General features: G+C 39.8%; 3 protein-coding genes across 17 annotated transcripts in view; 1 reads left to right on the top strand and 2 right to left on the bottom strand.

Annotated features, from left to right (window-relative positions):
• Positions 1-6,327, bottom strand: part of LOC144981358 (GRB2-associated-binding protein 1-like) — a 53,358-nt gene extending 47,031 nt beyond the window's left edge. For 12 of the 14 annotated variants that reach the window (XR_013657833.1, XR_013657835.1, XM_078951846.1 and 9 more), the window contains exons 1-2: positions 5,839-5,978; positions 5,534-5,706 (exon numbers count right to left, since the gene is read on the bottom strand). Coding sequence is in view for 12 of the 14 variants with exons in the window: in XM_078951846.1 (XP_078807972.1) it covers positions 5,534-5,605 (72 nt within the window). In the remaining 2 variants the exon portion in view is untranslated. Of the gene's footprint in view, positions 1-5,533; positions 5,707-5,838; positions 6,186-6,206 lie in introns of those variants that run through there. The other 2 variants (XM_078951840.1, XM_078951867.1) reach the window with 2 other exon arrangements.
• A 2,848-nt stretch (positions 6,328-9,175) lies between these two features.
• LOC101160708 (ubiquitin carboxyl-terminal hydrolase 38) lies at positions 9,176-17,788 on the bottom strand. Of its 2 annotated transcripts, none has more exons than XM_020700080.3 (11): positions 17,660-17,788; positions 14,684-15,374; positions 13,407-13,542; positions 13,175-13,304; positions 12,928-13,029; positions 12,393-12,551; positions 12,098-12,291; positions 11,921-12,014; positions 11,735-11,841; positions 10,227-11,556; positions 9,176-9,821 (listed from the first exon to the last, which is right to left on the bottom strand). In XM_020700080.3, the coding sequence occupies exons 1-11, from the start codon at positions 17,672-17,674 to the stop codon at positions 9,657-9,659; spliced, it is 3,123 nt and encodes a 1,040-aa protein (XP_020555739.2). In that variant the 5' UTR covers positions 17,675-17,788; the 3' UTR covers positions 9,176-9,656. The 2 variants fall into 2 exon arrangements, with proteins under 2 accessions (XP_020555739.2, XP_011491253.2); XM_011492951.4 differs by lacking the exon at positions 17,660-17,788 and adding an exon at positions 17,151-17,316.
• Positions 17,789-17,857: 69 nt separating this feature from the next.
• On the top strand, positions 17,858-27,027 carry LOC101161213 (SNF2 related chromatin remodeling ATPase 5). Its single transcript, XM_023957563.2, has 24 exons — positions 17,858-18,171; positions 19,424-19,549; positions 19,639-19,805; positions 19,890-19,990; positions 20,088-20,188; positions 20,292-20,471; positions 20,659-20,814; positions 20,921-21,052; positions 21,141-21,209; positions 21,290-21,399; positions 21,500-21,726; positions 21,906-22,027; positions 22,128-22,280; positions 22,406-22,538; positions 22,997-23,145; positions 23,228-23,350; positions 23,430-23,537; positions 23,609-23,722; positions 23,797-23,919; positions 25,376-25,508; positions 25,615-25,733; positions 25,853-26,065; positions 26,180-26,290; positions 26,529-27,027. Exons 1-24 carry the CDS (start codon positions 18,088-18,090, stop codon positions 26,592-26,594), a joined length of 3,120 nt encoding a protein of 1,039 aa, XP_023813331.1. The 5' UTR covers positions 17,858-18,087; the 3' UTR covers positions 26,595-27,027.
• Positions 27,028-27,060: the final 33 nt, after the last annotated feature.

Genomic DNA, 27,060 nt, shown 5'->3' with positions numbered 1-27,060 from the left:
AATAGCTTTGTTCTCCAGCACTGAGGCCCTTTCAAGGGCTTGACAAACTGCACAACAAAGTCCTAATCTGTTTTCAGTGGGCACATGCCAATCAACAACAGCGCTGCACTGGTCTGAGTAGCAGCAGTCAGGTGAGAAGAAAAATTCCATCTTCTTCAAACCGTTGGGTTTTATGCATCGAGGAAAAGGGTTTTGTGGGTTGAACAGTGCCTTAATAATGAGATCAATGATTACAAAGACCATACAGTCTTTCCCAAAACAGAAACCAAGCATTACGCAGAAGCAGACGGCTATAAGGAAGTCTTGGGATTCAGTGGCTCGTAGAACCAGTCCCTTCCAGTTGTGAATGAATTTTGCCTTTTCGACATTGTCTCCGTTCATTGACATTTACAGGCAGTCATTCATGCACAGCTCTCTCCCCACAGTCTGGCTGTGATCTGGACTTTGACTGAGCCGTGAGTCATTACAACACCTTGATCACTTTTGTTTGCCGGCCACGCTCGCAGATTTGCCAACGTAAACTTTGTTCACATGACAATGTCTAACTTTCACTGACAGATGTGGGGAGGGAAATCTAAAGATCTTTTGAACGAACACAAGTATCACCCAAACCCTCATCACTTCTTTACCCTGCTGAAACAAAAACAGCAGGCATGTGCGTCAGTAAGCTGGCTTTTGCATCCACTCATCATCCACAACTTTCTTTTAAATCAACTTCAGCACATTATGTTCAAAAGGCCCTCTTACTAAAATGCTGGAGTTTGTCTAAAACTTTGGCATGGTACAATGTAGACAAAATGAACTTCTGTAAAGTAGTCTTACTGTACTGTCATACAAAGTAACATTCATTTCCCAGCCAAGACCTGCAGAGTCCAAGTCATAACCGTTTTTAATAGTTGCCAGCACTTTTAGACGCCTACACCTCGTTTCCCCAGAAGGATGATCTAAAAATATATAGCATTATATGTGCAATTTTAATTAGTTTAACTTGAAACACTTTATGTCAACCCAGTGGACAGGAAACCATCTGGTTACATAATAGAAGGTGGACACACTTGTTATTTTAAAACCCAATTATCAACTGCATTGACAGGCTGCAGTAAGCCATTACTTCCTCTCCTTATTTCTACTGTCTACTGTGTGCACCTTTAGTGGGATCTAAATCTTCACAGCTATTAAGGATTTTTGACCAAATCTGATCCAATTTTTTAATAGGAAAAATTCCTATAAATAAACAAAGTGAAATATTGATATAGTCTTTACTTTAGTATGACAATAAGGTCATGATTAGTCCGTACAGAAGGTTTGGTGACAGTAGCTTCAGTATCTTCATAACTATTGATAACTTTAGTCATGATTCTTATCTCTCATAAATATGAAAAACTATATGCAACAAGATAAAATAAAGATGGACTTTCCTACAAAATATTCATTGTAACATGAAAATGCTGACGAGTCTTCATTAGCAGTTCATATAAATATAGAAATTTATTCTTTTTTGTGAGATTACTGATTTTTACAGAATGGTGTGTCACAGAATTACACTTTGTTGACGGTCCCTTGGCAGCCGGCTCGCTGCGGAGATACTTGCTGACACATTTGAACATTTGTCAGAAGAGTTATTGAGGGCAGAAGTCTGAATCTGTGAAGATCTTTCTAACTTTACCGAACTGCAGCTGCCAGAGAATTCAAAATAATGAATCCATGGTTCGTAAGTGAAGACGCTGGAAAACCAACTCCGACAAGACAAGAAGACGCAGCAGCAGCTGAGTTTCAGCAGAAAAAAGGCAAGGTTGCCTGTGTTGGAAGATCGACTTGAGCGCAGCAACTTCCAGCAGATTACAATGAAAAGCTGTCCATCCTCCGCTCCTTTTACTGGGACGCACCAACGGGCGAGTTACGCCACATTTTTGGACTGTGGAACTTAAGCTTGGGCTGACGCGTCTGCTTGCACTGTTCTTCGAGCTTCGAGCCGCACTGCAATGAGACGGACTCTGACGATGACGAAAGCGAAGCTGGCGTGTTTGATAGAAATTAAACCCAGCTGTTCCTTTCAGATGCAGAAGATGAGGAATTTGATGGATTTTTGGATGCTGATTGATGACTGAAAAAATAAATCAAACCAACTCAGTTTTGCGCTCGCTGCCTTTTTAAAACACACACTAGCATGCATATTTTACCTGTATGTTTTAACATTAAATACATAACTGAAACTGCGCCATTTAATCCAGCGCTGTTGTATTGTAAGGAGAGCTGTGTGTTATTAGAAATAATATGGCTTTAATTGTGTGTTTGTGTGTGTATGTCTGGCAGGTCAGTGCGTGGCTCATTGACTATCACAGTTAGAAATTTCGCCTCTTTGTGTCAAACTTGTTCGCCCAATGCCAAGGTAAGAAAGTGCAGCGGGTTTTTTGTGCTGCAAGTTTCTCTCTTGTGAAAATCACTGCATTAGTTACCGTTTTAATCCACGTTACAGCCGTTGTTTCTTTTCTATTAATGCCTCTAAAAGAAAGTCCCGCCCTGCTGCCTCGCCAGATTTGACATGCAATTTTCGGCCAATCAGATCAATCAAGAAAGGTTTCTGTCCCCAAGTGACAAACCCACCCCTGAACACCGCCCACCCCAATTGACAAAAACGCCCCCTTAACACTGCACGCAAACCCTGGTGAGCGCGCAAAGGGGAAGTTAGGATTGCAGGCGTGCAGTTGTAAAATGCGGGGTGGCTCAGCTAGAATTGCGCCTGCGGAGTTCGCTCACTCAGTTCCTGAATACCCCCGCTCAGTTGTCTTCACGCTCGTTCACTTTATGGCAGCGATGAAATGCCATAATCATACATGTTTTTTAGCAACTGACAAAAGTGTGAGAACTAAATACCGGTAATGCTCCTAACTGTGTAAAATAAAAAATAAAGTACTGATCCCTTAAAAGATGCTATTCTTCACATGCATGACCTTTGGGTTTATGTACTACAGCAAAACACATTGCCTGGTTACTGCATTGTCATTCTTGATTACCGTACTCTTTTGTTGATCCAATCACAAAGGGAAGATTCTTTTTTTTGATCAATAGAAAGGATTGCCATTAGGAGTGTAAAAATTAAAAAAACTTACATTCCTATGATCCAACCAGATTTATCTGTTTGAGGCAAGTTGTCAATCGAATCGACCAATAACATTTTTAAATCATTTCAAAATGAAATCAATCAATTATGGCAATATTGGAAATTTTGGGTTGAGGGCCAACAGCTTTATTTTACTATGATGTGAAAACAACCAAGAACAATCACAGCGAACAACACAAATGTGATGTCAGCAAAAAATGATCAAGTCATCATTCCAGTGAAATGTGTTGAAACACTTTGAATTTATTAAAGACATGTGACCATACAGTGTGGCAGAATGTTCTAATAATGTTCCCTTTGGATTCTTTTGATGTGGAAGAACAACAGTGGGCTGAACTTTATTTAACTAAAATGTGAATAGATTACCCATTGATTCTTGTTTATGTGTTTTTTCGTACACATTTAATTTACACTTGATTATTATACAGGAGAATCTGGAAAACTTCACCAGCAATGTTCAGTAACAGGTATTTTTCTCTGAGTCACACTGGTTGAAGTTTTGGCTAAAGATCAATTGGATCAATTTTAGGCCAGTGGATCGGATTGTGCAAAAATGAACCAAAATCAACTATGAATCTTAGCAGCAACCACAAATTATGATGAGAATCAAATCATTGTTGAAATTAATCATTACACCCCTCCCTGCCATGTTTGTTTGTTTGTTTACAAAGAAGTACTCATAAGACAAATGGCAAAATATTATTGGCATTCTTCTTCTTCCACTTTCGGCTTCTCCCATCAGGGGTCGCCACAGCGAACGAGTCGCATGGTAAATTTGGCAATGTTTTACGCCGGATGCCCTTCCTGACGCAACCTTCTCAAACCGGGCTTGGAACCGGCAGAGGTAGAGAAGGGAACAGGGAGCAGCCCGGAGTCGAACCCTGGTTTCACGAACGGAAGGCGCCGCAAACCAGCACGAGCTAAACTGGCTCTCATGCAACTCTTGAATAAAATTCTACATTTCTTAGAGTAGTTTTCAGAAAGGCACATAACTACAAATAAAAAGGTCACAGTCCACCTTGTAACCAAGAGAAAAAATGAAGTAAATATTCTGACTTGTTTGATCTCCAGTTGTAAATCTTTTAACAGAAAAGACAATGCTTATAATATGTAAGGGATTGTCTTTGTTGCTGTTTAAAGTTAGTCGTTATTTAGTAAAATTATGTCAAATCTCAATTAATATTATTTTCTTATATCCTAAAAATTCTTGATATTTTATTTAAGTTAGAGAGCATATTTTGATCAAAATTAGATATTTGGTGTTTTGAACATGTTTTGTAGCATTTTTTTATAATATAGGACATATACAAAGAAAATTCAGACTTTGTTTCTGAGGGTTTTTTTTCTTCAAATTGTGATGAATCAGGAGCCGACTGAAAAATACTGTTTAAAGCTTGTAGTTGTTACGTACAAACTTCAATGGGCAATCCACAAGCTCCCTGCTCCACTCCATTCTGAAGCATTCACTTGCAGACAAATAGATCCGTGTATATCTTCCTTTTCCTTGTCTGAGGTGGATTCTGGCTCAAAGCTGGATAGCTCCAGTATGGCTTTCTATTTTTGTAGCACTGATAATGTTAGGATGAGGTTGTGGGGGGGCTGTAAGCTAGCAGGAGATTGTAAACAAAGGGATACTGGGAAATGAGCAAAGGCTTTGCAAATATCTGATAAACTCCTGTGGCTCTGCAGAAATTATGTCCTTAAGAACATCTTTTTTTTTTAATTGAAAATGGCATAATCATAATAATACTACTGGGAACACTTTTACACTAAATCAAAAGATGATTGGAGTGGGACCTAACCAGTGTTCAAAAACATGTACATGCAGCATCTTCATGAAATCCTGTGTTCAGATGTTTTTTTTTTTAGTTCCACAGACTGCTGTTTGCATTAAAAATGCATTTCTATACTTTTTAGAGGCATCAGTAAAGTAGAGCAAAAATATTTGTTTTTTCCCCAATTCCTTTCATTTCCTTCTCATCCATGATCGTCAATTTAGTAAACATGCACGTCTCCTTTCAAATGAAACTTGTATCCAAATTGCTCAAAACTGTTGTCTTATTTTTTCTTCTTCTTCTTTTTTTAACAAACTAAGTACGAATTAAATGAACAGCAGGCATAACCTTCTCTGGGAAAAGCCATTCAGCAAAGCAACAAACTTCTACTTTTTTAAGTTGACAACAAGTCACCACAAAAAAAAAAATCACGGCAACGTAGAGTCTGGAGTGTTTGACAGCGAAACTTCCAACCCAACCGTCGGAAATGCCTGCAGACGTGAGGCCTACAAACGTGTCTGTCAACAAACCCCGACGTGTCCACGGGAAAAGGAGCGCGAGCGTTTGGTCGAACAGGTTAACTTGTCGCGTCACTAAGGAAGAAGGGGGAGAAAAAAAGAATATAAGGTGTACTTACGTAACGTCTCAACTTTTTTTCAGGAGGAGACTTTCTCAGCCACCCTTCGCACACCACCTCTCCCCCACTCATCGCTGCTCTTTTTTACTTGTTGTTCCTGAAGTCCGAACGGCGGCGGCGGCGGGTGTTTAGCTTCCACTGCTTAAGTTGGTCAGGGTCGTCCGTTTGCCTGCCTTAAATAACAAACACGAAGCGTTTACGGTACCGAAACGGCAATGAAAGAAGAAAAAAAGGAAAGTTCAACTAACTATGGTGCAGCTTTTTTTTCTGGAGTAACAAACACGCACGTTCAATAGTCAACTCACCGACAACAAGGGACGTGTTCAGAATGAACAGAACAGATTTTTACTAGTAGGTAAACCGGCCAGTATCTCATTCGCTTGTTATAAAAGTAATCCTCTCAGTGTGCTCCATTTCACCGCCTTGCTAAGTACACAAGTGCTTGTTTTAAACAGCCCGACACGCTGAGGTGTACAGGATAAACAGCTTCAAGTCGCCAAGTTGTTGTTTTTTCCAATTTCTTTGTTGTTGTTAAATGCAACGTCCCATCCTAGTTCCAATCAAAAGTGGAGCGATTCCCAAATGTGTTAGATGAAAACGTCCCACAACGCAACGGTGCGCAAATTAAAACAATCTCCAGCGTAAACACTGTGGTTTCGTCTAGCTTTCCTACCATTTTACTCCCATGGCTCCTTAATTGTGATTGACAGAGTGGTTTTGTCTTTCCCTAAACTCAACCTCCTTGGGAACGGGGTAGTTTCAAGATGACAGGCGCAAAGCCACGAGTCCCGGAAAACAAGTTTTTCTAACAAAATAAAGCTCCAGCTTGATGAGTCAGACTATTAAAACAAATAAAAAAATATCATGCTCAACCACAAATTGATTAATCTATTTTTGAATCAACCAAATTATTCATAATTATATGATATTTCTCTATCATATCTTCTATAATGTGGTGTTGTTCCGATTTAATAACTTATTTTGAAAAACCTCAACCGGAAACAACAGTGTTGTTCCCAGTGTTAGAATTACTTCAAGAAGAACACGCTGGGCGGGAGGCGGCGTACGGGAAAATTAGAGATCTTTAACCATGGGACATGTAGTTCATTCACAAAACGTATTTTCCCCCCATCCATACCATTAAAAAAAAAGTCGGGAAAGGTGCTCAATGCACTTTAAAGGCGGGCTTATAAACTGTATTGTTAAGTGTCCCTCAATATAATAACAAAAACGGATTTTGGCATTTTAAAAATGATCAAAGGCTCCACCTTAGTTAGTGCACTATCCACAATACTTGCTAAAGAGTAGGAAACGTCAAGTCTACTTAATAAGTTGCTCTGATATTAATTGTGCTGCCCATGGTGCTTGTCTGTCTTGAATGTAAAATTATATTAAAAAAGTGATCAAAGCTTCCAAACATTTTTCTTCTTGTTTTATTTACAACTCAACATGACCACTGTCTTGAGCTTTCATGCCATTTCCAGAGTTTGATAAGCATCCTTTTTGAATAAACCTTAATAAATTAGATACATATTATAAAGATTGTCTACTTTTTATGTCATAATTCTCTTTAACCAGTTATAAACTGAAATCATTTTAGCCAGAAATGTACTAGCTGGACAGTTTTTACCAGTGAAAGCTAAAAACTTTCATCTTTGTGTACTCTGTTTACCTATTGTCAGCTCGAAAGGAATTCCATAAGTAAACAAACCTTTTTGTTCTTTTATACCTTGAAATAACTGTTATTCTGTGAAATGGACAAGGGAACAGTCCATGATGATTCAATTTTATATATAATATATATATATATATACATATATATATATTTTAGTAATTTATGAATACTAAAAATCTGTATCTTCTTTCAGCTGCAGGCACAACAGCTTGCAATGACTTGGAAGCAATCAGTTTTGGCTGCACATTTGTTTGCAGTTGTAACCGTATGCAGCTTTTTTTCATGTGCTCAGCCTAGAAAATGGAGAACAGACTTCCTCATGGTAACAGTGCCCCTTCTTAAACAAAACTTTCAGAAAAGTGGTTGGTGCTGTTCCATTTGGTCATTGAAAAATGTATGATAAATCCTAGTTTCTTAATCATTCTCAGCTTGTATGTACCCACATCCATGGTCTCTGTTGAACAATAGAAGCGAGAAGACAAAATTAAATTACACAGTTTTTTATTGTTTTAGTATAACATTATTTTACTTTTTTTTTTTTTAAGCCTAATGTTAGATCATCCTGTGTTCAAAGAGTCTACGAAATCCCAATAATGTCATCTCAAAGTGTGTACTTTCTTTGTTTAGTATCATGTAGGATAGATAACACTTGATCAGTTCGGGTCCATCCTGGACAAGCCACAACTTGGTCATAAAAGCCACATTTAAATAAGCAACCATCTCAACTGAAACACACTCCGCCAAATTTGGGTAAATCATTTGAAAAGAAAATGGAAATATTGCTCCTGCCTATAGTTTCCATTCAGATTCCTTGAAACAATATTTATGTCCTACAACTTCTTTTACAAATGCAGTACTTTATAGCGCTGAGGGGACATTTTTAGAAATTTAAAGTCACTGAATTTAAATCTACATGATTACAGCATGCATAGGTAAGTTTAAGGAGAACATTTTGAAATACTCAAAATTTGTAATCACTCAACAAAATATAGGACTATGGACCAGCAAAACATTCTATTTTGGCAATTTTATAGTCAATATCATAAAACAAACAGTTTTATTCAGAAAAAAATGCTGCTATGAATAAGACTAAGCGGTTATTTGTCAATACTGGAGAAACTGATAATTATACCTTTATTGTAAACTAGCCAACATTCAATGCTACAGTTTAAGTGTTCATGTAAGTATTCCTAGTAAAGCCAGTATAGAACCTTGAGCATGTGATGCAAAATCACAAGTAATGTTCCTTTTTTTTTAAGTCTTGTTATGTAGGTAAGTATAAATAATATTGTAGGCATGACAGATTTTTTTCTACTAAAAACAAATGTTCTTAGATCCAAACCAGAATCTATACTTCAGTGAAGATGTTTCCAGAGTTCTTCATTCATATTCCAAAAATAGCATACAGAAGCAGGATTATTATTAGCATTAGTTTTGCACAGAAATAATAGATTACAGGTCCAAGAGACGGCCTTTATTTTTGGAGTTCTCTGGCCAAATCACAACAAACATTGTTCTGTTGTCTTAATCAATACTGTGTCATAGTTTATCTTTTTCACTTAGTTACTTCAAAAGCTAATTATAAATAACTTTGTAATTATCTCCTCACTTATGGATTACTGCTAAAAAAATGCATCTAAAATGTTTTTATTTCATGTCACTGTTGGTTTTCAAAATAGCGTTTGGTTAAATATTTTTTGGTTACTTTGAGTAAAAATAATTCGCATGCATCCTTTTAATTTCCACGTAATATATATGCTCCTAATGATAATAAATTCCATCTTTTTTGATCATATTATTTTATTGCATGTAATTTCCTCATAAAACAACAAAAGGCATACATAGAAGAAATGCAAATATTTAGAAAAACCTTTTTCACACCATATGAATAGAAGCTGTATGCAAATCAGAAGTCAAAACAGTTTGAAGGCTGTGTAAAGAAGTGTCAAAGGAAATTCCATAAATTCTTTTTCTTGAAGGTAAAATGCACACATGAACATAAGTTAAGGTCATATGATATTAAGATGCATGAAAATGAGCAAAACATTTGGGCATGTTTTAACAAAACCATTTTTTCTTTTTTAAATCAAAATGTTTTTAGCAAAGGACATTAATCGTGTTTTGCTGAGTTGTTCTTTCACTTGCATTTCCCTTTGCACCAATGCATGTCAATCCCCAAGCTGCTAAACTGAAAAAAATGATGCAAATAATCACACACAAAACTAAATAAATAATGACCAGATGCTGAAAAGAAGAAAAAAATCTTTAAACTTTTTCCAAAGTTAAATTCAGGAATCCGAGTCAGGACAGATCATGTTTTCACTTGTTCGTCATTTTCATCCGTGCAACTTTTTGAGGTTGTAGTCTGTACAGAGGATGACAATTCAGCTTTGTGTACTTATCAGTTAAATTGGATGTTCATTCTTTCATTTTTTTTCCTTTTAATCCTCAGAAGACCAGTCTGCTAACAGTATTGAAGCCCCCGCCCCCTCCTCCTCCTCCAGATGGGCCGCAGCTCCCTGGTGGGTTATTGTCATCTGAACCGTTGGGCCTGAATGAGCACGAGGATGAAGAAGCCTGAAGAGCCTGGGTCCGGGCGCTGAGTTCCTGCTCCTGTAATGGTTTGAGGAAAAAGTTCGATTAAGCGTAGAAAAAAAAGACACACAAAAAAAAAATTATGAAATAAAAAACATTTTGAAATAATGCAGCTGCTGCAGTGCATCGCTCTTTCCTTCCCACTCCTGGAGATTTACTTTAGTCACTTGAACAGCTCTGGTGGGGTGTCAGTTTAACACAACGCAGCTCAGTGACTCGTGAAATTAGACCCACCGCCTTTTTAACAGAACCGTTTGGATTTGATTTAAAGTGCAGCAGAATAAATAAATTAGATAACTTCCACTTTTATTTGACAACTAAAGTCAAGTATAGCCAAGCACACAATTACTTTCCAGGGACTGCAAAACTCCAGAAACAGATAGTAATATAAAGAAGTTAGTGCAAACTTAGTTCATCTTTTACCTGCAAATATAACTTGTTGTCTTTGATAATAGCATCCAGTAATTCTTTATGCAGAGGAGGCTCAGCACTTATTCTCATTCTGTTTGCCTGTTGTCCCTCGTTTAAACTAGGCCCGGCTAGCTCTTGTTTTCTGTACATTAGCACGTAAGCTGTGTCCTTAGGGAAGCGATTAGTAATGTTCTGCACTGATTGGAAAGAGGTGAATGTCACCCTGCTGTCATTAAACAGCAGCCAACTCTTGGCTTCCTGTCCACTGCTGTCCATCTTAGTTGGAGTTGGGACGGCTGTGCATATGCTGAGGTTACTAGCAGCCTCCTCGCTTTCCGAAGAATCTTTGACAGGAGAGGGACTGGCTTGGTACTGCGTTTCATCTCCATTTGTGTTATGAACATAAGAGTAGTAGTGGCCGCTCTCAGATGACATCCCAGAGTGCATCACTACTGAAATGAGGGCATAGGGCACTGACTGAAATGGGTTCCCTTCTGACTTGTTGGTCTCATCTCCATCCGTTCTTGCCTTCGTTTCGTCTTCCTCATCCCTTTGCGATGGTTTAAGTTTCTTGGCCAGGTTCTCGCTGCTCTCGGGATATTCTACTTGCAGAGGAGAGGAGCTTGCAGAGGACTGTTGTGCAGATGAGGAAGAGGCATGAACAGGAAGTCTCAACACTTGCGGGATGGTGACATTGTCCAGAATCTTTCTGCGGACGTGGCACTTGGCATCATATGAGAATCGGAGCAGGGTTAGTATCAGGTACTCTGGTGCAGTCACCACTTTCATGTTTCTCTCTGCCCTCTGCAGGGAGAGACACTTCTCACAGAAATAGGCATTGTCCTCATCAAGGATCTCTGGAGCCAGGAAATAGTTCACCAGGTCAGGCACAGAGAGTGGAGGCTCACTTGTCACTTGATCATAATGGACGCCTTTAGTTAAAGAGCTGGCTGACGAAGTCTCGGGGGCTTCACTGCCACCGTTGACAGATCCCTGGCAGAGAACCTTTGGCTCTTCCGAGGGCCTCTGTGGTTTAGGGCTGTCCTGGGTGGAGGCAGACGGACAAAAGGCCAAAGAGAGATCTGTAAAAGGCTCTTCTTTTTCAGATATGCAGTTGCACTGCATGCAGCGAATGCCAGTAACGGACTTTCCCCCAAACATCTTTTCGATTAAAGTCCTTCCATCGTTTGCAGATTTTGCCTCTGCTTCATTGGAACAGCATTCCCCGTGTTCCTTGGAAGATGTCAGAGTTTTGGGGTCTTTGCTGTCCGCGTCAAATGACGGGGAAAAGTTTGGCTTAGCCGACTCCAGAACCCTGATAGTTTTCTCCTCTTCATGCAACCTTTAGGTCAGAAGACAGACAAGTTTCAAAAACGTAAACAACTCAAGTTAAGATCCCTTAAAAACTCACTATAACCCTATTAGAGGATGACTTTTTTCCCAGCTATGTACACAAAATTAATATAACTTTAAGTCATGCAGAAAGGTAGAATAATCCAGAGTATTTTTCTCTCAAATACCTGTCCAAAAGAAATCTGAGATACTCGGAACAGTCCTGCTGTGAGCCTGCATTAAACCAGGGAGGCCGAGACGCTTCCAAGAAGTTTTTGGGGGCATATGCTGCCCTCTACAGGATACAGACAAACACTACTGTCACTGAGTTGTAAAAATACTTGGTATTCTCCTTTAATCAGAGCAGCACCAACCTGCGTATGTGCAAGAAAGGCAAAGAGAAGCTGGAGCTTCTTCATGAGTGTGTTGGAGCAATTTAGCTGTAAGGATAAAACATGCCTCCTGAAACTGAGAAAAGAATCCCATCTTTAATTATCGGTTTTCTTGTACTGTGCATTGATTTAGCATGGGTGCATGTGACGACTGCTCACTCTGTGGCCATAAAAAGGATCTGGATGATGCTGTTCATGTAGCAAGTGTTCCCCAGGTTGATCAGGCCAGTCTTGCCTGTCTCAGACTTCCCAGGCTGCTTCAATAGACCAGAGGCAAATGAGTTGGACTGAGAAGTCCAGGCACTTTGATTCAACACCAACTTGATCTTCTCTTCTGTTGGTTTTGGCAAATCCTAGATAGAAAAAGGGGTAAAAAAAAAAAAAAGAAAAGAGTAAAAAAATAATTTAAAAAACAACAACTCAACAAAACATGAACACAAATCCAATGTCTTACCTTGATGGCTTCTATTATCTGGTCATAGAGGTCAGGAAAGCCCGAAAATTGGTACATCATGCAGTGAATGAGCTCAGTGAACTGCAGCAAGAAGACTTTACTGGTAGGAAGACCGTTTGTTTTTAAGGAGTGAACCAATTGCACTACATTTGGAACAACCTGTGGGCGACAAAGATGAAGGCAAAACAAAAAGAAAACATTGGATACATTTTTTTTTTGCAAAAGAGATGAGAAATTACACCTAAAACTAATCTTGCACTCAAAAGCACAAAGTTTTTGCTCATTTGCTCAACATTTTCAAAACTACTTGTGTTTTTGAGATTCGAAAGAAATTGGCTAACTTAGCGGTGCGCAGGGCAATAAAGTGCTCTGCACGTCATTAGCGAGAGTGGCTCAGAGCTTGGTGTCCTGGGAGAACAAGTATTTGCTGCTTCAAAGTAATTTAAGTCAGAAGAGATGAAAATGCGAAAGCCAATAAGGAGGTTATATCTATATGGGAGGGAAATGGACTGTGAGGAGGAAGGCAATCCCTTACCAAATGGAAAGCCTCAGGAGAGTGCTGGAAACTTAGCAGCATGTGGGAAAGGACGGCTAGGGCCCCCTGCCGAACAATAGGAAACCACAGTCGATTGAATACCTACAAGTGAAAAAAATCAAAGTGGGTTAATACATGTAAATCTGCAGCGGGAGTCTTGAAATTATTACAAAATAAATCACTTTTTATAAGCCAACAGAAAACAAACAATAAATAACACAAATAAATCCAAACTTGCAATACAAACCAGTTCAATTTTTAGTAGAGTGACATCTATGAGAATCGTGAATTTCTGAACCGCAGCAAGTCCCTTCAACAGTGCGATGACCCAGATATCCACATGTTGGGCTAACGGCCATGACAGCCAGTCAATCATCCTAGGAACACATCGGGAATTCAGTCTGTTAATCGTGATCTCACAAGGCACTTGAAGGACTAGAAAGTTTTCCACTTTAGAGTGACTTGGCATGGAAAGTAACCTGCAGAGTGCTTTAGTCATGCTGGCATCTTTGACATTGGGGTCTGTGGTGAGACTCTTGATAAGCACTGTGATCATTTGTATGGGGATATGCTGGACGAGACAGGCCAATGCATTGGATGGGTCAAAGGAGGGATCTGGAACAAATAGAAACAAGATTTTTTTCAATGTATCCTTGCATGCTTTTATTTTTACAGCACTTTGTGTTCTGCGTCCTGATTGGCTGTAGACATTTTCAATCAATCCATCTCCTCTGTCTCCTGTAGAGAACAAGTTCAGCGAGCCACAATTACATACATGTTTGATCGTGAGCAGATCTTTGTTTTCATTCTATGAAAGTGGACTTATTTTTCTTTGAAATGTTTGAACTTTGAGCTTAAACAACACAGAAAAGTCAATAAACTGTGTAGGCAGGGGTTTTTACAGCCTTCAAAAATCTGTAATCCCACTTCACAGATTCCACCTATTGTGGATTAACCCTAACCCTTTTAATTAAAACTCCCAGATGCTCGTTACTGGGTGCATGAGGAAAATAAAATACCAGAGGTACATGTTTAAAAGAAAATAACCTCTGGTTTGTCAGAAGATTCATAACCCTTCTTGTTAAAGTAAAATATGTCCAACACAAGAGGCCGTCAGCTCTCATCTGTCTCCCCAGCTGTTGGACAGGAAAAGTTAAAAAAAATAAAAAAAAAAAAATAAAAGAAAATAACCAATGTTAAAGTCATAAACACAAGATTTATGGTGGAAACTAGGCCTGCACAATAAATTGCAAATTTATCGTTCTCACGATATGAAGCTGTGCAATACGCATTTTGCAAAAGTTGGCGAAAAATTCAATAAATGCTTATTGCATTTCCTTAAATAGTCTAAAACAATTTTATGGCAGCTTGAAGTATTTAACGAATCAAATAAATCCCTTTATGCATTTGACCAATTGGCTGGACCCCTTTACAATGTTGACCAATCAGATTGAGCCATTTGATGTTAGATGCCTGCCTCTTTGTAGACTAGGGTCATTTGGAGTATAATTTAAGTTATGCTGACTTTTATTTAAATTAAAATATTGCCTTAAAATGGAAATCGTGTATTTAGTTGTTTTGCCATTTGTTCTTGTATCGCAAGTTATATCATCATCGCAATATTGATCACTAATATTGCAAATCCTCGTATCGTGCAGCCCTGGTGGGAAATAAAATCAAAGTATCACAAGTGACTTTGTTCATTGAAAACCATACAAGACACATGTATGTTTGTATCAATAGAGACCTTCATTACCTGTGGAAGAAATGATAGCAAAAACCTCCTGTAGAGACGGCAACAGCGTCGCTCGATCCGTCTTCCAGATGTTTTGCAGCAGTGTGCTAACTTTAGTCACTTGTCCAACATACTCTCTTAGCTCATGTTCCTGGTTAGCATAGCAGTGGAAGTAACTAATGGTTCTAACCAGCTGCTGGCAAAACAAAACGGCAGACTTATCCTTTGGTACACACTGCATAAAGTCTGTGAGCAAAGTGCTCAGCTGGGAACACAGAAGAGGCTTGGGGTGTTCACACACCATCCTCAAGACCTCCACCTGGATCACACTAAAGATGTCCAGCACAGAGGGGCAGCTGATGAGCAGACGCAGGCAGCTGTGGATGTACTCAATGATGGTAGGGTCTCTGTGGTCCAGCTGCTCGTATCCCTGCTGAAGCAGACTGACTACAAAGTCTTTGCTAAAAAAATGCTCAAACTCCTGGCGGTGGTAGCGTGTGTATGCTTCGAGAACCTGGGAGCCGATCTGCTTCTGGAAAGCATCTTCACCGAGCAAGATGAGGCGGGTGGTGAGTGAAAACAAGGCCCGACACTGCTCCTCTGTCACCTCTCTCTCTGCCGCTTCCACCACCTTTTTCACAATGGCCCTTTTGACTGGAATGGAGTGGTCGGAGCTCACGAGGCCCTCTAAAATCTTGTCCATGATGTTGATCTGTAGAGATCATTGATAAAAAGTATGAATGGCAACAGAAAATATAGATCAACAGACAGTTTTCACAGAAAAGACTTTACTTATGATGAAAAGCACAGGTGTGGTTATAAAATAAGAGTCTTAACAGGCCTGGCAAAAACTTATTTCTAAGTTTGTAAGTTTTTTGAAAAGTTTTTTTTGATGTAAAACAGTTTTTAAAAGCTCCTTGCAGAAAAAAGAAACCTAAATGTCATACACTGTTTGTGTCCCGTCTGTCATTGTTATTGAGGACCACACACAGTGGAACTATCAGTTGTAACAAACTCCTTCATTCCTCCATGCAACAATAAAAAGACAACTGAACATTACATTTATGGAACCGTCATATTTTTATTTATTTAGTTACTACACTAGTTTACTACACTAGAGTAGTTCTCAGATTGTTTGAGTTCTGGTCGTAAGAATTTTTTGTCTCCAATAATTGAAAGGAAGATTCATTATAATCAGATTCAGATAGTAAATGTCTCACATTTACGATGACGCCACAGCTTAAACTGCATGTCACGAATCTAATACTTAAATAAGAAGTTTCTTTCGAAGGATTTCCAAAACATATTCTATATGAAAGTATTGTATAGTCTTTGTTGATCTGAAATGCAACAAGGGCTGTTTGTAGTAAAGAAAGAGAAAGTGAAACTGTAAGGTATTTGTGACTTTTCACGATCTTGAAGTACTGTATTTGTCTAGTTTTTAGTTATAAATAAATAAATAAATAAATAAATGACAATGTACCACCAAGGGGGGAGGACAAGAAGCAGACGTTGCCACCTTACATGTATAACTTTTTCTATGATGAGGACCAGACCCGGGCCAGATGATTATCCGATTAAACCTTTTCAATCTAAATGTCGGCATACTAAAAACGTATGAAACTGAAGTCTCCCCCAAAAACATAAAACTTTACAATTTTTAGAATTTAAACCTCAGCCTTTGAAAAAACTGCAACAATATAAAATGAATCAAAACTGAAACTATGATCATGTTATCTAACTTAAAACAGGATTATATATGATGCATAAATTATTTTATGCAAAAATACACACACACAAAATATAAATAGATTTTGGAAATGTATGCTTTTTGTATAATGTTATATAAATTCCACCTGATTGACTTGTTATGATTTTGGTAAAATAAAAAATAATAAGAAAGATTTCCCATAATAGAAACAATGGCATTTGTGGCAGTGCTTTGATATAAAGAACTGTTAAGTTCTAGCAAAAAGGACAGTAATTATTAAGTGTTTAGGAAATACTTTTTATTTTTTATTTGATTTTAGTTAAATGATATTCCCACCAATGGATAGAAATATGGTAAGTTTAAAAACATAGCCTTTTAACAATTGCATTAAATATTTTACGACTACAGAGCTATTTAAGACTTACAATTATAAGATACTTCGCGCCAAAGAAGGGAAAAACTACATAAGATAGAATAGACGCTGTTACTGTTCTAATGTTGCTGTGTTGGTGGCTAACTTGCTAAGAGACGAACTCTAAATCTGAATACTTTGGTTCATACGACTATAAAGAGATACAGAATAGAGCTCTTGAAAATATTTGACGTAATATTAAAGTCACGTCTGTTGTTTCACAGAGACTCGAACTTTTTCCACCAAAACGAACAAAGCAACACGACACGGGCCCAACGTCAACGACTACCGTCAGGAGGTATCACCGACTAAGCGTAAACATCGACACATTATACCATTTCTGGGAGTTTGAAACTTGTGCTTACCTAAATAAATCATGTCAACAGACTCCACTCAAATTTAAACATGTACTGTAGATAGTAAAAACCATCTTTGAGAAGATAAAAACCGCATTATTTTGTTTTTTTCGGAATCAGCTGATTAACCATCCACCAACGTCATTCTGACAGACTGCTATGCTTTGAGGACCCCATCGTGCAGCTACAACTTTGCCTGTTTTTAAATGACTTTATTTTCTTTAAAACAAAAAAAGCACTTATCAACCAGTAATATTTTTTAGTTTTTTTAGTGAATATGTGTTGGTTGTCTTAAATCAATAAATTATAAAAACAATAAAACAATGAGCGAGTGTGTATTCTTTAAAACAATGTACTCACCGTTCATTTGTTGCAATCAAGTACTTCCACAAAACCTATCTACTTCTTAGGGTCTAATGAAAATTTAATTCAAATATTTAGTTTAATCAGAAAAACTATCACAGAGTTAATACTTAAATTATAGAATAAATGAAAGCAAAGGAAAAAAATAAACTTACGTCATCCATCCACATTCCGCTTTTTTCATCTTGTTTATTTATTATATCTATTATTTGACTTGAAGAAATAAAGACAGATAAAATACAGGGAATTAAAAAGTAGCTGCTCTCAGAAACGAATGCTTTCTATTAAAACAGGCCTGCTATAAACCGTCTATACACTAAAGTGCTGAAATTTCCAGTAAACCAGAAGGCAACATTGACAGAAAATCTCGCGATAGATTACGTCTCCCGGCTGTCGCTGTGAGAGGCGCGGGTGCTAGCGAACGTGCTGCCTGACCAACCGGTGCGGCTTTCACTATCAGCAGCTTGATTTTTTATTTTATCCCGATCAAGTTCGGTAATTCGTTGACGTCGCTTAGCTATCATAACACAGTACACATATTATTTGACGGTGGATTCGAGTAAAGGTGAGAATTGCATCAAAAATGTCCGAAAGTACTACCTGCGCCGAGCAGCGGGAAGAGAATACTGAACTTGAAGAAGAACAAGAAGCCGGGGGAGCAGAAGAGGTAAGACGGTTTTCGGTCGTTGTTGGTTCTAAAAGAAAGTTCGTGTTGCTTCAGACAGCTGGGTTTGGTACACATAAATAAAGCATTCCACCTCAAAGTGTGTAAAACTTTATTTAGCTGCTATTATGGTCTGTTTGACCTGGTTAGCCACAGCGGCTAACTAGCCAAAGCGGCGTCTTCCTCTAAGCTAACATCCCCTAGACTCGAGGAGAGCTACTAGAATAGCGCCGCTAATCCCCTACCGATCGTTACACTAGGAGTTTAAAATATATATACATTTTTTTATTATTATTATGTTATTTAAAATAATGTAGGTATTTGGTTTTAGGGGTCGATTTATAGATTTTATGAGGACAGTTAGCAAAGCGCCCATCACTGACTGTCCCATCCGTCCCTTTGTTTCAGAGTAGCTTACGCAGCAATGGCTGCAATAATCTACGGAAGAAAGCGATGCTGCTTCGCACTTATTTTGTTTTTTAAAAAACTTTTGTGTGTAGTTTAACCAAAGAAAAGGATGGTGCTACCGACGTATATTATAAGTAGCGACTAATGACACCTGCATTATTAATAATTCGTTTCATATCCAAAACTCAATGATGCGAGAAATACAAATGTTTGACACAAAAAAGTCGTTTCAACATTAGTTTAATTTAACCTGATGACTTAAGCTTATTTAGCAGTGAGCTGTCATGAATCTTAGAAATAACGGTTACAAACGTCTTATTCGGGAACTTGGTCGGCTAGATGAGCCTGTGGCATCATCAAGCTTTTGGGTTTGTTTCTTATTTTTAGAACAGCTTTTGTGACTACAACTTATCTATACTTATAGCATCTGGGGGGGGGGGTTCAGTGCCACTAAATGTTTAATTATTATTACTTGTTTCCACCCCCACCCACCCCCATTTTTTAAATGACATTTAGATCTATGTGAATTAAGTTTTTATAATCAATCGCCACCTTGTTTTGGCACACGCTTTGACAAATGTGTTGGATGTTCAGAAGTATGTTTAATAAGATCAGTGACTGAAAGTATGAATCATTTTCTCTAATTTTTGAGTATTGAAAGTGATTGTGAAGTAAACTGAATTTATTAATCATATTATCTGTTTTGCTAAGTGATTTCTAATAAAAACAATGCCTATATTTTGGTGTAGAAAACCCTCAAAATGTAAACCAATACTTTCTGTCATGTTATGTTACCCGATTTGTTGGAAACATCCGGAAAATTAACCCTTTCCCTTTAACTTTTAAGGAAAAGTCTGACTCTTCAGATGCCGGAAAGGAGTCCTCCTCAGATGCTGGTCCTGATGGACAAGATGCATCCTCCTCCTCATCGACCAAAACTAAAGAAGATGCTCCAGGTTATGAAGAGAAGGTGGTAAGTATAAATAATAAGAAGTCTACATTACAATTCTCAGATGTCTGCTTATCAGATGGGTTAATAAACCCTTTCTCTGTGTAATGCAGCAAACAGACCGGACCAACAGATTTGAATATCTGTTGAAGCAGACAGAGTTGTTTGCTCATTTCATTCAACCGGCTGCACAAAAGACGCCCACCTCCCCTCTGAAAATGAAACCAGGCCGTCCTCGGATCAAAAAAGACGAGAAACAGAATTTGCTGTCTGCTGGGGAGTAAGTACAGAACTCCAGGATAAAGCTTTATTTTTCTCCCTTAGAAAATGTGTCTTCATTCTGTTTGTTTTCATGGTTTGCCAGTAACCGCCATCGCCGCACAGAGCAAGAGGAGGACGAAGAGCTTCTCAACGAGAGCACAAAGACCACAAATGTCTGCACCCGCTTTGACGATTCCCCCTCATGTAAGATTTTAGCTGTTTTTTTTTTAGAGAAACAAAATTCTGGTAAACGTTTAGCGAGCAGCCATGTAAGTTTAGCATTTTTTGTGCCTTTATTTAGATGTAAAAGCTGGAAAAATGAGGGACTATCAGGTCCGTGGTCTCAACTGGCTGATTTCTTTGTATGAGAACGGAATCAACGGCATTCTTGCAGATGAAATGGTCAGTCTATTTAACATTGTCTGTCATTTTTTTAAGCCGGTCAGAAACTTGCCACTGTTTATTATTGCTAGTCTTGGTCTCATCGTCCTGCTTTCACCCCTAGGGTTTGGGAAAGACTCTCCAGACCATTGCCCTGCTGGGTTACATGAAGCACTACAGAAACATCCCCGGTCCCCACATGGTTCTGGTCCCCAAGTCCACCCTCTACAACTGGATGAACGAGTTTAAGCGATGGGTGCCTTCTCTCCGTGCAGTCTGTCTGATCGGAGACAGAAACGAGCGAGTATGCTGCGTCTAAACTGGTCGAATAGTTAAAAGTAAACTGAAGTTTTTGCTGCTGTTTGAGGTTTTTGTTGGCACTTATTGATTTCTGGGTTAGTTTACAAACTTGAGCAATGTGAACTGCCAAAACCGTGCTATAAAATGAGAAAGAGCTTTTTATTTTAAATATGTTCTTTCTGTGATTACAGACGGCCCTGATCAGAGATGTGCTGCTGCCAGGAGAGTGGGACGTCTGTGTAACGTCCTACGAAATGCTCATCATCGAAAAGGCGGTTTTCAAGAAGTTTAACTGGAGATACCTGGTCATCGATGAAGCTCACAGGATCAAGAATGAGAAGTCAAAGGTCTGATCACGGCAGAAATAGGAGACACAAGTTTACACTTCATTTAATATAGGATGATCTCATTCGTATTAAGTTTTCTTTGTTTATGATTTTTTTTTTTTTGTAGCTCTCTGAAATTGTGCGTGAGTTTAAAACCACTAACCGACTGCTTTTGACTGGCACTCCTCTTCAAAATAACCTCCATGAACTGTGGGCTCTGCTCAACTTCCTGCTTCCCGACGTCTTTAATTCATCAGAGGTGAGCCTAACGTTTGCAGAGGTTGTCATTAATCTTATTGGCTTATTTCTGAAAACATTCTGACACATTTCCTTTCCATGTTTCTCAGGATTTTGATTCATGGTTTGACACAAACAACTGCTTGGGTGACCAAAAGCTGGTCGAACGGCTTCACACTGTACGTACAAATCGATTCTTCTCACGATTTTAGTAGATCACCATGGATTTTAAGGCCCGGGCGGTTTTTCTGTTGTGCAGGTGTTGCGGCCCTTTTTGCTGCGTCGTATCAAAGCAGACGTAGAGAAGACTCTGCTACCCAAAAAAGAGGTCAAGATCTATGTGGGCCTGAGTAAGATGCAGAGAGAATGGTAAGCATACTGAGTTTTCAGACGTGAAATCAGTCCTTTCATTGTTTACACACTGGAATTTTTCATAATTGTTGTTTGTTTACATGTAACACCCCACCAGGTACACAAAGATTCTCATGAAGGACATCGACATCCTGAACTCTGCTGGAAAAATGGACAAGATGCGCCTGCTGAACGTCCTCATGCAGCTGAGGAAGTGCTGCAACCATCCCTACCTGTTTGATGGGGCTGAGCCAGGCCCACCGTACACCACCGATCTCCACCTGGTGGTGAACAGTGGCAAGATGGTGGTGCTGGACAAGCTGCTGCCCAAGATGAAAGTGCAGGGTGAGCTTGGGCTACACACTTGGAAAATAAGGAGATTGTTGTGTTATAATCAGTTGCCCCCATTGGAGATGAATATCAATTTTTGGATCAAATGTTACCCAACATGTGTTGCTGGGAAGTCGTACATTCTGACAGAAATCTTGCATATATGTATAGTTTTCCTGTTGTTTCTTGTTTAGGTTCTCGCGTGCTTATCTTCAGTCAGATGACCAGGGTGCTGGACATCTTGGAGGACTACTGCATGTGGAGGAACTATGAATACTGTCGTCTTGACGGGCAGACTCCCCATGAGGAACGGCAGGTGAGAAGCAGCCCTGTGGATGTGGCTTTAGCTCTTTTCATTCTTGAATTTTGAAGTGGACTTGTTTGCATTTTCTCAAAGCAATAACATTTGTCTGCAGATTTCCATCAATGCGTACAATGAACCCAACAGCACCAAGTTCATCTTCATGCTGAGCACCAGGGCTGGAGGGTTGGGTATCAACCTGGCTACAGCAGATGTGGTCATCCTGTACGACTCTGACTGGAACCCTCAGGTTGACCTGCAGGCTATGGTGAGTGCTCTGATGCTATTTTCTCCCTTCATTCTTTCTCAGATAGTACGATGTACATAGTTGTCTTAAGGACGCATAACTTGGAAAGAAAACAAAGTGCTTCATTGTTCTTTGTATCTTTTTAGGACCGAGCTCACAGGATTGGTCAGCAGAAGCAGGTGCGTGTTTTCCGTTTCATCACTGAAAACACTGTGGAGGAGAGGATTGTGGAGAGGGCTGAGATGAAGCTGCGCTTGGACTCCATTGTCATCCAGCAAGGTAAAATTCCCTCACACTAAAACTGAATTTAGATCAGGATCGTGATGTATATTTACTAGGGGTGTTAGAAAAAATAGTTTCTGCGATATATCGCAAATATTTAATTTGGCAATACTGACGGCAATACAATGATATTTAATTATTTCTGAGCGTCCTTCAGCGTCTGACTCTTGCTTTCCACTTAAACCTCCGACCGCTAGTTGGCAGCAGAGCACACTGAGCCTCTTTGAGCAGCTCTACACCACACAAAACAACAGGAAGACCTCAGCTAAAGGCAGCTTGTTTTGCTGTTATGAGACATGAACTGCCATGTTGCTGCCAGTAACATAAAATTTCGGTGCTTTTTAGCGAGCTCAGATAAGAACGAGTGAAGCAACCTATTTACCATCTGCATATAAACTTTTTTTAATTGGATGCAGTTTGAAAAAAAAAATCCTTACCTTTTTTTAATCCAATAGGAAGACTTGTAGATCCCAGTGCAAACAAACTGGGGAAGGATGAGATGCTGTCCATTATCCGTCACGGCGCCACACACGTGTTTGCTTCCAAAGACAGCGAGATAACGGATGATGACATCGATGCCATTCTGGAGCGTGGTGAAAGGAAGGCGAGTTTGGAAATAGTTTTTTCCGTTATGTTTCATTTTTAAATGTCCATCTTTTTAAGTTCAACATATTGTTTGCTTGTAGACTATGGAGATGAAAGAGAAACTTTCTTCTCTGGGGGAGAGCTCTCTGAGAAACTTCACCATGGACACAGAGAACAGCAGCGTGTACACATTTGAAGGGGAGGACTACAGAGAGAAGAAGAAGGTACAGTGTTTGCTTTGGCTGTGGCTTCGGGACGCCTTTGAAGATCGCTTCGGCTCACATCCTCCGCCTTTCATCTCAGGTCATCACCAACTGGATTGAACCACCGAAGAGAGAACGGAAAGCCAACTATGCTGTGGATGCCTATTTCAGAGAGGCTCTCCGAGTCAGTGAGCCCAAGGCTCCAAAGGTAGGACCAGGTCAGGCTTAGAGGTTCCGACAGAAGTAATGTCCGTGTTCTTACGAGTTTGTCCTTTCCAGGCTCCTCGGCCCCCCAAGCAACCAAATGTCCAGGACTTTCAGTTCTTCCCCCCACGTCTCTTTGAGCTTTTAGAAAAAGAAATTTTGTACTACAGAAAGACAATAGGATATAAGGTACACCAGGTCACACAGCAAGATTCCTGTAGTGTTAAGAGATGCCCAAAGTTAACATTGGTGTTTCTATTCAGGTTCCACGGAACCCAGATCTGCCCAACTCCGCTCAGGTCCAGAAAGAGGAGCAGGCCAAGATCGACGAGGCTGAGGCTCTCAGCGAGGAAGAGCTGGAGGAGAAAGAGAACCTTCTGCAGCAGGTACACGCCACCCTCACACAAATATATATCCCAAATTAAATAAAAAAAATTAAAAAACAATGTTCTTTTTGTTGTCATTCTGCTTGTATATGCATTAACTACCGTAATTTCCGGACTACAAGCCGCTACTTTTTTCCTGCGCTCACAGCCCTGCGGCTTATTCAGTGACGCGGCTAATTTATGGATTTGATTGGCGGCCGCCATGTACGTACATTCGGGCTCGGTGAATGGTTTTGTATGCGCCATCCACCACCAAGCACAAGTCATTTTTTTTAACACACCTCTGAGCAGCCAAACAGCATGGAGGTCACTTCAGGTCTTAGACACTTCAGTCATGGTTCAACAAAAAGAAACACGCATGCCCGGCCGCATCCCAGAATCCTTTGGTGCCATTAGACCCAACGTGCACGTGATCGCCGCTACAATATGATAAAGCTTTCAAGTTAAAAGCAATCGTTAAAAGCAGCGTGAAAAAATCCCCCATCAGTAAATGGAAATGCCGGTCAGCTGCGTGACGGAGAGAACAGCGCATGCTCAGAAGTGTATTTACCTCTGAGTCATAGTGACTCGGCTGGCTGCACGTAAATATGTGTGAATAACATCAGCCTTTATTTTGTCGGGACACGACCGGAAACACAAATCCATTTGGTCGTTTTTACGGTTTCTGACTGAGCGGAATTTTGCATTGAAAAGCTCACAGCCACCATGTGAGCTTTTCGGATAGGAAGGGGAGACAAGGAGCCCGCTTGGCGAGCGCGGAGCGCAGAGGCGTCCGGGGAGCAACAAGTGTTTGTTGTGAAAGGAAGCTTCTGACGAACGCGCCGCGCTGAGGCACGCGTATCGCGCTGAGGCGCGCTATTTTACTGATGTTTTTTAACCAGCCCCGTTAGTACCATAATGCTGCCGCGACACAAGTGGAAGGAGAGCTGTTCCTTTTCACCCCTCCATGCACTGCTGCTCCTTGCTCATTCTTAAACACGAACAACAGTGTGGCGAGCCGGGCGTTGGCCCCGCCTTTAGCCCCTAAGACTCATGGGAAATGGGGGATCGCGGATGTAAATTTCCTCATCATAACTGAGGGATGTAATGTTGATTATATGGTTACTGTTAGTAATTTTATGTATGATACCTAGTTTGTCAATAAGTTAAAAAAAATAAAAAATCAAATAAAAAAACCCATAACTGAGGAACTTGTGAACAGAATAGAGCTGCATGCTGTTTCAGATGTGGGTGTAATTAGATACATGAGCTTGAGACAAGGCCAGTACCTGCCCACAGTGTGGTAATGAGCCACGCACACTCTGGTAGTCAGGACGCGCTTTATCGAGGCAGCGGCTTGTATACTGATGCGGCTTGTATATGTACAAAAACATTTGAGCACGTTAAAATAGGTGGGTGCGGCTTGTAATCGGGTGCGCTTTATAACCCGGAATTCACGGTAACAATTTGCTTGCAGGGATTTACAATTTGGAACAAACGGGACTTCAACCAGTTCATCAAAGCCAATGAAAAGTGGGGGCGGGATGATATTGAGAACATTGCCAGGGAAGTTGAGGGGAAATCTCCAGAGGAAGTGATGGAATATTCAGGTAAAGATTGCCTGTCCTTTCTGAAGTGGGTCTAGTCTGACTTGTTAGTGTCGTGTTTTTTTTTTTTTTTTTTTGGTCTGAATTTGTGTTTTTTCCCCCCGTCCAGCTGTATTCTGGGAGCGATGCAACGAGCTGCAGGATATTGAAAAGATCATGGCCCAGATAGAAAGAGGAGAAGCTCGGATTCAGAGGAGGATTAGCATCAAAAAGGCTCTAGATTCAAAGGTAGAAGCTGTCAGCTTTAAAAAAAAAAAATTCTAAGTTTGATCTCATTAAGATTATTGAGTCTGTCTGATCAGGAGGTCTTCGGTGGGTTTCATTTGTTGTCATTAATCTGTGTTTAGATCGGGCGCTACAAGGCTCCCTTCCATCAGCTCAGAATCTCCTACGGCACCAACAAAGGGAAGAACTACACCGAGGAGGAGGACCGCTTCCTCATCTGTATGCTTCACAAGCTGGGCTTTGACAAGGAGAGCGTGTACGATGAGCTCCGTCAGTGCATCCGGAACTCGCCTCAGTTCCGCTTTGACTGGTTCCTCAAATCCAGGACTGCCATGGTGACTTTTCAGGATTTCTTTTACTTTGCATCCATGACCTCTCCATAAATGTCTTAGAAACCTTTTACTAAACGTTCCTTGTGCGTGCCCCGTCTTCTTTGGTGGGTTGTGCAGGAGCTCCAAAGGCGATGCAACACTCTGATCACACTGATAGAGAGGGAGAACATGGAGCTGGAGGAGAGGGAGAAGGCGGAGAAGAAGAAGCGGGGACCAAAGACGGGTTCAGTAAGTCACAAATCCATCTGACATTTACAAAGACTCCTCATGGATGGGCAGCGTTTGTACCCGTGTCATAGAAAAGTTTCAGCACAAACCGAGGTCCACAACAGAAGTGCTTTTTGTCAAACTGAAATACTGTTTACACCAGCAGGCGTAAAAAGACAGCAACACCGAGGTTTAATGTTTGAAACTTGATGCCGCAGCTTGTAAATGCTCCTCCTAACAGCTTCTCCTTCTCTTTTAGGCACAAAAACGAAAGGCAGAGGGAACATCTGATGGTCGGGGGCGCAGGAAAAAACTCAAATTGTAAAGCTGTTTTATAATGTGCAGTATGATTGTTGTTTGTTTTTTTTCTTTTAAAGCAGCAGCCAGCTACAGCATCATTAGTCCTAGTGTCTGTTCATTTTGAAAGCAATGATAATGTACTGTTTAAAGTCCCAGGTAGATCAGTTTGGTTGTATTTGGCTGTTGGAAGTGCTCTTCTATGGGCCTGCCTTGTTGTCACCTACCTAAACACTGAAGCTGTGCTGTTTTAGGTTTTGTTAGTTTTTTTTTCTTCTTCTTTTTTACCTGTAGTTAACAGAAATAAATGTATTTATGATTATTGGTTGTACTGCATTACATTGCTTAAAACAACATGTACCCTTATTTTGAAAGCAAAGATTTGTTTCATCCGCTTCTTTATGTAAAGTAGAAAAAATGTCAATGTGTGTGTCACAAATAAACATTTCTTTTTTCTAAAATATGGGGAAAATGATCTGTCTGCTACACAGTAG

The sequence above is a fragment of the Oryzias latipes genome, chromosome 1, assembly GCF_053564925.1.
Source record: "Oryzias latipes strain Hd-rR chromosome 1, Olatipes_Hd-rR_3.1".
In the NCBI taxonomy this organism is placed as follows: Eukaryota; Metazoa; Chordata; class Actinopteri; order Beloniformes; family Adrianichthyidae; genus Oryzias; species Oryzias latipes.
Note: the sequence above shows the minus strand (reverse complement) of the source record. Positions and strands in the feature narration are given on the sequence as shown.